Source organism: Rosa chinensis, chromosome 6 (assembly GCF_002994745.2).
Source record: "Rosa chinensis cultivar Old Blush chromosome 6, RchiOBHm-V2, whole genome shotgun sequence".
NCBI classification, from domain to species: domain Eukaryota; kingdom Viridiplantae; phylum Streptophyta; class Magnoliopsida; order Rosales; family Rosaceae; genus Rosa; species Rosa chinensis.
In genome coordinates this window covers 22,099,510-22,109,868 of record NC_037093.1, presented here as the reverse complement: position 1 = coordinate 22,109,868, position 10,359 = coordinate 22,099,510, and the positions used below count along the sequence as shown (strand labels likewise).

Here is a 10,359-nt window from a genome sequence, read left to right as displayed (position 1 = left end):
ACTAATAGAAGGCTAGAAAATGATTTTGCCCTAAAAGACACGGAGTTGTTCTTTGTACTATAAACTTGCTGTTATAGCGAGGTCAAAATAGTAATAAGTTTGTATTTACTTGATACTTTGATGGAGTTCGGAATTTGTCCGTTTTCTATACAATACATGTTAGACTCTAGCCATCTTCTTAGTTATTTGTCTCACACTCTCTTAAACTTGCATGTACGTATTTCATTTAAGTTTCATCATCTTCCAACCAAAAAGCACCTACTACATTGAATGGCTGGCATTCAATGAATCATCATTCTATCCCCATCAAAACGATGCCGCTGGGGGTTGTTACGATTTAGTTTATATCCCCATCAAAACGACGCCGCTGGGGGTTGTTAGGTCCTCACACACACTCTTATTTCACAAAAGGAAATCCCAGCCACAAAACCCACAAAACCTCCTTTCTCTCCATGACGACGTCGTCTCAGTCCCAACAATCCACTTCCTCCTCCTGGGCTTTGCTCCCTTGGAGGACCCGGATCTCATTATCGCTTCTGTCAAAGTTAACGGACGCCTCTCGCCGACCAGACGGCACCATCAACCGCCGTCTTATGAGCTTCCTCGACTTCCGCTCCTCCGCCACTCCCTCCGCTCCCTACAAAGGCGTCACCACCTCCGACGTCACCGTCGACCAAACCCGCAACCTCTGGTTCCGCCTCTTCGTCCCCTCTACGACGTCGTCTTCCCCCGCCTCTTTACCCGTCGTCGTTTTCTTCCACGGCGGCGGCTTCAGCTTCCTCAGCCCGGACTCCTACGCCTACGACGCCGTCTGCCGCAAATTCGCCCGCCGAATCCCCGCCGTCGTAGTCTCCGTCAACTACCGCCTCTCCCCGGAGCACGGCTACCCCTGCCAGTACGACGACGGCCTCGACGTCCTCAAATTCCTCGACCAAAACCCCGACTCCCTCCCCGACCTCGCCGACTGCTCCCGCTGCTTCCTCGCCGGAGACAGCGCCGGCGCGAACATTGCCCACCACGTGGCGGTGCGAGCCTGCCGCGAGCCGTTTCGGGTCGTGAAACCAGTCGGGTTGATATCGATCCAACCGTTCTTCGGCGGCGAGGAACGGACCGAGTCCGAGATCCGACTCGAGGGCGCGCCGCTGGTGTCGGTGACCCGAACCGATTGGCTGTGGAAGGCTTTCTTGCCAGCCGGGTCGACCCGGGACCACGAGGCGGCGAACGTGGGCGGGCCGAACGCGGTGGACATTACGGGTCTGGAGTACCCGGCTACGGTTGTGTTCGTTGGGGGCTTGGATCCGCTGCAGGACTGGCAGAGGAGGTACTGTGAGTGGTTGAGGAAATCGGGGAAGGAGGCGAAGCTGATCGAGTATCCCAGTATGGTTCACGCCTTCTATGTCTTTCCGGAGTTGCCGGAATCCAACCAGCTCTTTTCGCAAGTCAAGGATTTCGTTGCTTCTATTGGTTGAATTCTCTACGTGTTGTGCTCTGATAGGTCCGTGTGGTTGTTTCAGGTAGGGCTACGTACTTTTTCAATAGGGTTGTTTATCCATGCTGTTTTTGCTTTTTTCTTTTTCTTTTTCAAACTGATGTCAATCAATCGATGCTATGTTCTTCAGTGACGTCTTTGTTTCTTGTTTTTGGTCAACCATGTTTCGATCCACCAACAGCTCATAATTTTTCTTATTTTTACAAGTCGAACGAGTACTCCGTAGAGATAAAAATTGGTTAAATCAGTGTTCTTAACATATTTTTATGACTGAAAATGTATAAATTTAAATTCAACCCGGCATAACTATATATCCTAGACTGGTTATTTAATAAACATGTTAATTTTGAGTTTCAATTTTCTGATTCGTAGTTCTTGACACGACTTATTTATGACTTTAAATGTAAGTAACCAGGCTAATGTATCATTTCATATGAATGATATTAATAAGGGGGTTTTCCTCAAAACGACAAAAATACCTCTATACGACCTGATCATTTCTTTGTATGTCAAATACCCTACGAAGTGTAAAAGGTTGTGATGATGATCTGCAATGGAGAGATAAGAGTGTAAGAACAGAAGGAGACATCATCTTGTATAATAAATTGAGTTGGGGGACGGGCGGTGGGTTCCCAGAGTGGGGCAGACCCTTCATCTTCGGGTTTGAGGGTGGGACAAGTGCCCTGCATTGTCTGTCTCCGAGGAACTAATATCGCCTAATTCCTTTCTCCTTAAAAAAAAAAAAAAAATCATCTTGTATAATAAGAAACAAAATGCAATTAAAAGAGGCAGTGGCGGAACTAAAAAATTATATTTGAGGAGGCAATCACCAAGTATTTTTAACAAAAAAAAATATACTATAAAAAATAATTTAACATATGATATATTTATCAGTATTAAATCAAGCTTTGATATTTTAAGATAAGTATTAATGCTTTCTTTTACAATTTTCGTTTATATGTGTTCTTTTTATTTCGTCATAAACATTTATTAATAGTTTAAATAATTACAGTGTGAATATAATATTATTTATTATTGCTTTCATGCATGGCTGAGTACTGGGGGGGGGGGCCAATACATGATTGTGGTCTCAATCTTATTAAACTCATAGCCAATTACAGATAATCACACCAACATCTTTAAAAATTTGGGGGGCCCGGGCCCCCTATATAGTTCCGCCACTGAAAAGAGTCAATGTGACGTGAAATGTAAGTCCAAATTGGTAGTGGAGGCATGTCAATTCCCACCATCCAACTATTTCCACTTTTTCTCTCTTTGACATAATAGCCATTTGATGTAGGAGTGGCTTTGGTCCAAATTGGTTCAGTTTTAGGCCAAGGTTGAGAACTAAACGAATTGAAAATTTTTTTGGTTCAATTAGGCTTTTTATTTTCGACATTGAAAACCAAACTGCTTTGGTTCAGTTTGGTTATGTTCAAAGTTTGATTTTTTGTTTTGTTTTAATTTTAACTAGAGAATTTTGTACTACATTAATCTTTCAATTCTGAGTTCCTGCTTTTGATAATTCTTACAATAATGATTCACAATGACCAACATATATATAATGATTTACAATGACCAATATATATAAATTACGATTAGCCAAATAGAATGCTTCAAAGTTCGAAGTCCATTAACAGTTCATAAAGCTTCAACAATTCATAACAAAATAAAAAAATTATGATTTTTAAGACCACTTGTTTGACTTGAAGCTGATGCACTTGGCTTCAATGTGCTTTTTTTTTTTTTTTTTGTGCCGTATTTTTTTATATTTTATTTTATTATTATTATTTTTTTGAGAATGTACTTGGTTCTCTTGTTTATTTTGTTTGTATATGGAAATTAATTACGGTTTTGATTTCATAATTATGATTAGGCAAATTTTTAAGAACAGTGCATGAGATATAATTCACTGAGACTTTACAAAACATTACAATGGTACATGAGGTTCAAAACCAAACCCAATGGTACATGAGGTTCAAAACCAAACCCAACATATATACACACCGTTAGTTAGGCCGTTACTTGATGTGATTTCCATCAATCTTTTGACGGCGAATTCGTCTCTTCATAAAAAAATATAAAAAAGCCACTGGTCAATTTAATCTTAATACTTCTATGGCGGCGCCGAGGCGCTGCGACCGCGATCAGCTTCAAGATCAAACCCAGATCCTTTTCACTGCTCAATTTCGTTGCATCTCCCTCCAGCTTCGAAACCAGACTCTTCCATCCCTTAGTATTCACTATTAACCAATGCCTCGAGCTTCAATTTTCTCCCTCTCTAGGTCCCTGATCTTCCTCCTATGCTAAAAAATCACACCATTCGAAGTGTCGTCTGTTTGTGATCGAACTTAGCTTTTCTGGTCGATCCACAACTTTTTTGAGTCTGAATTTGAATCAAAGCTTTTCATCCATGGTTATGAGGAATCAGACTTTGCGTTACAGAGAGTACAGGAATTCGTTGAAGACCGTCCGCTCTCCATTGAGCTCCTCCGCCTCGACATCTACTAGCTCTGGCGCTAGAGTCCCGTCATCGAATTGTCATCGTTTATGCATCAGAATCAATCCTATGCATTATATTTGATCCTGTAATTCAAGGTCTCTTTCTCTCTCTATCTCTATCTCTAACTCTGTATTTGAATTAATCAAATTGAAGTTGTGTAATTTAGTTAAATTGAAGTTTGCGATGTTGGGTTTCAGTAGAAGAAGAAGATCATTATGAAACAATGAGGATGAGGAAGGGTGGCAGTGTTACCTGATGATAAATAGGTGAGAGAGAGCTTCTGGGACGAGGGAGGGAGAGAGAGTTCGGTGCCAAATGATGAATTAAATCTTAATCTTGGATTTGTGATGTATTGTCTGGGGGGAGGGATTGGGTTGTGAGTCGGAGGAGGAGGGACGGAGAGAGAAATTGGCTTGTGGGTCGTCAGAGTGAGGGAAAGGGGTTGTGGGAGAGTAAGTGAGTGAAAAGTCTAAATTACCCTTTAAAAAATCAATAATGACACAAGGGTTAATGGTGTTACTGAAAGGCAGGGTGATGGCTCAGGGCCTAAATTTTGAGGCAATAGATGGAGGAAAAAAAAAAAACTAAATCTCTAAAGTTGCGCATCTTTCTTAGTCTCTTTCTCTTGGGCAGATTCTTCATCTTCTAATTCTTCTCTTCTTCCTCTCAATTCACAACTCCTAAGTCTCATTAATTATGGAGCAAATCAAGCAATATATCGGTTACCAATTTATGGAGAAGACAATTTATCTTCTCCAAAATCTCTCTATATATAAGCTAGCAATTCCTCTAAATTTTTCATCGTCTCTCTTTGACTCTCTCTTAATCTCCGTCTCTCAACCTCTCAATCTCGTTGTTTCGCTTAATCTCCATCTCTCAACCAAATGATGAATTAAATCTCAATCTTGGATTTGTGATGTATTGTGCGGGGGGGAGAGAGAGAGAGATTGGGTTGTGAGTCGGAGGAGGAGGAGGGAGGGAGAGAGAAATTGGCATGTGGATCGCGAAGGAGAGGGAGAGGGGTTGTGGCTCGTCAGAGGAAGGAAGGAGAGAGAGAAACTGGGATGTGGCTCGTCAAAGGAAGGAAGGAGATATAGAAACTGGGTTGTGGGTCGTCAGAGGGGGAGAGAAAGGGGTTGTGGGAGAGTAAGTGAGTGAAAAGACTAAATTACCCTTTAAAAAATCAATAATGACACAAGGGTTAATGGTGTTACTGACAAGCAGGGTGATGGCTCAGGGCCTAAATTTTGAAGCAATAGATGGAGGGAAAAAAAAACTAAATTTCTAAAGTTCGCATCTTTCTTGGTCTCTTTCTCATGGGCAGATTCTTCATCTTCTAATTCTTCTCTTCTTCCTCTCAATTCACAACTCCTAAGTCTCATTAATTATGGAGCAAATCGAGCAATATACCGGTTACCAATTTATGGAGAAGACAATTTATCTTCTCCAAAATCTCTCTATATATAAGCTAGCAATTCCTCTAAATTTTTCATCGTCTCTCTTTGACTCTCTCTTAATCTCCGTCTCTCAACCTCTCAATCTCGTTGTTTCGCTTAATCTCCATCTCTCAACCAAATGATGAATTAAATCTCAATCTTGGATTTGTGATGTATTGTGCGGGGGGAGAGAGAGAGAGATTGGGTTGTGAGTCGGAGGAGGAGGAGGGAGGGAGAGAGAAATTGGCATGTGGATCGCGAAGGAGAGGGAGAGGGGTTGTGGCTCGTCAGAGGAAGGAAGGAGAGAGAGAAACTGGGATGTGGCTCGTCAAAGGAAGGAAGGAGATATAGAAACTGGGTTGTGGGTCGTCAGAGGGGGAGGGAAAGGGGTTGTGGGAGAGTAAGTGAGTGAAAAGACTAAATTACCCTTTAAAAAATCAATAATGACACAAGGGTTAATGGTGTTACTGACAAGCAGGGTGATGGCTCAGGGCCTAAATTTTGAAGCAATAGATGGAGGGAAAAAAAAACTAAATTTCTAAAGTTCGCATCTTTCTTGGTCTCTTTCTCATGGGCAGATTCTTCATCTTCTAATTCTTCTCTTCTTCCTCTCAATTCACAACTCCTAAGTCTCATTAATTATGGAGCAAATCGAGCAATATACCGGTTACCAATTTATGGAGAAGACAATTTATCTTCTCCAAAATCTCTCTATATATAAGCTAGCAATTCCTCTAAATTTTTCATCGTCTCTCTTTGACTCTCTCTTAATCTCCATCTCTCAACCTCTCAATCTCGTTGTTTCGCTTAATCTCCATCTCTCAACCAAATGATGAATTAAATCTCAATCTTGGATTTGTGATGTATTGTGCGGGGGGGGGGGGGGGGGGGGTTTGTGTTGGTGAGAGAGAGAGAGAGATTGGGTTGTGAGTCGGAGGAGTGGCATTTGTACTCTACAACAAATGCATATGTGTCACATATTATTATATGCAACAAAAATGAAACCTCGCAGTTATTTTTTGCAACAAAAAAAGTCTCGCATATAAATTTTTGATCAAACATATAAACCTCGCAGATGGAATATGCAACGTAAACAAGGTCTCCTATATTGGAAATTGTAACAAATATAAAGTCTCGCTTATAGCATTCTGTAATGCACTCTCTTGTCTTGCAAGATGTCATATTCGAGGAACAAATTGCGTCGCTGATTGAAAATGCAACAAACATCCAAACCTCGCATATGGAATATGCGACGTAAACAAAGCCTCGTATATTAAAAATAGTGACAAATATAAAGTCTCGCATATAGTTTTTGATAACACATTTGTGAGTGTCACAATTTGTGATATGCGAGGAACCAATTACGTCGCATATTGGAAAAGCGACAACCGTGTAATTTCGTCGCTTTTGACAATCAATAAAACACATAAAGCGACAACTCAAAGTCGTCGCATTTTCAATTCAGCGAGAAATTTTGACTTTTTAAGACAACTTTGGGCTGTCGCCGATGACATTTTCTCTTGTAGTACATGAGCCTTCCACCTGGGTATGTAGTTGCTTCTCCTAGTGATTTTGTATGCAAATTAGAAAGTCTCTGTATGGTCTCAAACAGTCACCTCGTGCTTGGTTTGAGAGATTTTCACAGTTCACGTGAAAGGTTGGTTACAAACAGAGCAACTCAGATCATACCTTATTCCTCAAGCATCAACAAGGGAAGGTAACAGCTCTAATTATTTATGTGGATGATATGGTAATCACCAGCAATGATACCGTTGAGATGGATAGACTGCAGAGACAGCTAGCCTCTGAGTTTGAGATAGAGGACTTAGGTGAATTTAAGTACTTCTTAGGAATTGAGGTAGCCAGGAGGAGAGAAGGGATCTCTATTTGTGCCAAAGGAAGTACGTTCTTGACTTGCTAACATAGACAGGTTTGTTGGATTGTAGACCTATTGATACTCATATTGAGCAAAATCATTATTTAGCTGAGTGTCCAGATCAGGTACCTACTGATCGAGCTTGCTATCAGCGGTTAGTTGGGCGCTTGATTTATTTGGCTCATACTAGACCAGATGTTGCATATGCAGTGAGTGTGGTGAGTTAGTTCATGCATAACCAGAGTGAGAGTCACATGGATGCTGTTATGCGAATTTTGAAGTACCTGAAGTCAGCTCCACGAAGGGGAATATTGTTTTCTAAACACAACAACATCCTTGAGGTTTGTGGCTTTACAGATGCAGATTGGGTTGGAAATATTACAGACAGGAGGTCAACATCAGGTTACTTTACCTTTGTGGGAGGTAATTTGGTTACGTGGAAGAGTAAGAAACAGAAAGTTGTGGCACGATCTAGTGCAGAGGCTGAGTACAGAGGTACGGCCACGGAGTGTGTGAATTGCTGTGGCTGAGAAATCTGTTATGTGATATGGGTTTCAAACTCAAAGGTACTATGCAGTTGTATTGTGACAACAAGGCAGCCATTGACATATCATAGAATCTAGTACAACATGATCGTACTAAGCATGTGGAGGTTGATCGCCACTTTATAAAGGAGAAGTTAGATGCCAAAATTATTAGCTTTCCTTTTGTTCTAACCGAAGAGCGACTTGCAGATATGCTTACCAAAAGAGTTTCCAGGAAGGCGTTTTATGACTCACTAAGCAAGTTGGGCATGGTTGATGTGTATGCGCCAACTTGAGGAGGAGTGTTAGCGTAAGTCATGGCTTAACGTTATGAATAAAATATATTGTAATTATTTCGTAGTTAATACTTACCTGTTGTATTCTTGTAATTTTCTTTATATACCTCCACTGTGAGATGAATCAAACATCTGACAATTCATTCTCTAAATCTCATTATTTTGACTCTTAATACATAGTATGATGGTGCTTATATAAGCATCCAAGTCATAACCTAATCATAATCATAATTTAAAAAGAAATCCTAAGGAATCCAAATTAAAAAGGAAACTAAAAACCTAAAATAAAAGAATTCTAAAACAAATGTAAAACTAGCCTAAAAACATTAAATCCCGAATCGGATAATTAAGACGATATTTTTTGACCTAAATTCGATACGGCTCACTAAAGTGAGTCTTGAAGATCTCGTCGTTCTCATTCTGGAAAGGTATTATCCGTCTCAAACAGACATTCTGGCCAAAAGTTGATCAAATCTGATTCACAATCAAAACCTGACTTTTTGTACGGGTAACCCGAAAAGTCCAAAACTAAATTTTCTTGGATATTGCAGCGGCTAGTAACCTCATTATGCCTGAATTACCTATTTTTCAATCACTCTTCTTGATTCTACCCCGCTTATTTATTTTTCTAATTTTCCAGCTAAACCAGGCACATTCTCGTCCTACATCAGAGGAACAGGTAAAACTTCCAAAGTAAATGTTATCTTTAATATTTGCTTTAAGCTTTAAACTTTTGGTTGACTTCTTTCCGTGGGTTTAACTAGATAAGGCGATAAGCATTATGGAGTGAAATTGAGCTTGCTTTGACATACTGAGTTTGAGAACTTTAACACAGCATTTTTTTGTTTTTTGTTTTTTGAATTGCTAAGAATGTCCACGAAAAACTAGCCTTATTTATACATTTGATCAGTTAATATTGGATCTTTGTTTTCCCGATCTATTCCTGAGCCTATATATTTTTCCATTATTTTACTTGTTGCATAGGTTTCGCTGGAGAACGCAATGCAAGAAGGGGTAGCTGCTCTGTTGAATACGCACAAGGAGGATTTTCTGCTCTGTACGTTTTGTGCAGGGAAGAGGAGAGAGGGTGCTTATATATTTATGTAACATTTTAATCATATTAATTTTTGGGTAGCAATTTGATTTTTTTTTTTGAAAACGGGTTAAAACACCCGTTAGGTGGGAGTAGCTCACTCCTACCTGCATTATTATTATTATTAATATGTGGAGAGTACTGCGAGGGGACATTAGGAGGGCAGGACCATTTGACTAAGGGCCCGCGTCACTTTCTTCACCGCTGGAGGATGGATTCTCTGATAATCTTCCAGAAGCTTCAGTGCCCATACTGACATATTAAACGGGTAACATAACCCTCCATTCCATACAATATATGTTGTTCCTTTCAGACCAAATTGCCAACAAAGAAACTAAGAAAAGCTCCAGCTGATGAGTACAGAGGGAATCAATCACAGCCACTACCCAATCAAACACATGCATGTTGATGGGTCCGTACTAGTCTTGAGTTTAATTGGGCTGTCGGCCCAGAAGCAAGCTATGATTGAGCACTCACAGAACACATGCATGCAGGTCTCAACCCCAGTCGAGCAGAAGGCACACTCCAGCGTAGGCTGCTGCACACGACGTGATAGAGCTGCCCGAGTTGGTAGGATATTTTTACATAATCGCCATGCAAAAGAGCGGACCTTAGGAGGGACCCTGCACTGCCAAATCTTCTGCCAATATCTCCCCGTAGTTGTACCCACTCCCCTTGAAGATGACGCCCTCTCACACATATTCTCCGTGGTTCTTGCTAGGTGATAGCCGCTCTTAACAGTATAAGTCCCATGCTTGTCAAAATGCCAGATTACCGTATCAGAGGTTTGCCTCAAGCTAAGAGGTATACTAGCAATTATAGACGACTCCTCAGAGGTAAAAAGTTCTTGTATGAACTTCGCATTCCACTCTCTATTTTCTGAGTCGATTAAATCGCAAACCCTCAATTCGTCAGTAACATCCATAGGGGGTGAGTATGGCCTGAAGCTGTACGGGAGAGGGACCCAGGGATCCTCCCAGACATTCACATCACAGCCATCACCTATTTGGAAGCGGATACCCTTCTCAAGAACCCTTCTTCCAGTGAGAATGCTCCTCCATGTATACGAGGCATCATGGCCAGCACGCATAAACGTGGTAGTAGGAAAGTACCTGGCCTTGAATAACCGTGCTACAATAGAA

The 10,359-nt window shown here is 40.9% G+C and overlaps 1 protein-coding gene across 1 annotated transcript; it reads left to right on the top strand.

Annotated features, from left to right (window-relative positions):
• Positions 1-327: 327 nt before the first annotated feature.
• Positions 328-1,616, top strand: LOC112172745 (probable carboxylesterase 18). Its single transcript, XM_024310215.2, has one exon. The coding sequence runs from the start codon at positions 453-455 to the stop codon at positions 1,467-1,469; it is 1,017 nt and encodes a 338-aa protein (XP_024165983.1). The 5' UTR covers positions 328-452; the 3' UTR covers positions 1,470-1,616.
• Positions 1,617-10,359: the final 8,743 nt, after the last annotated feature.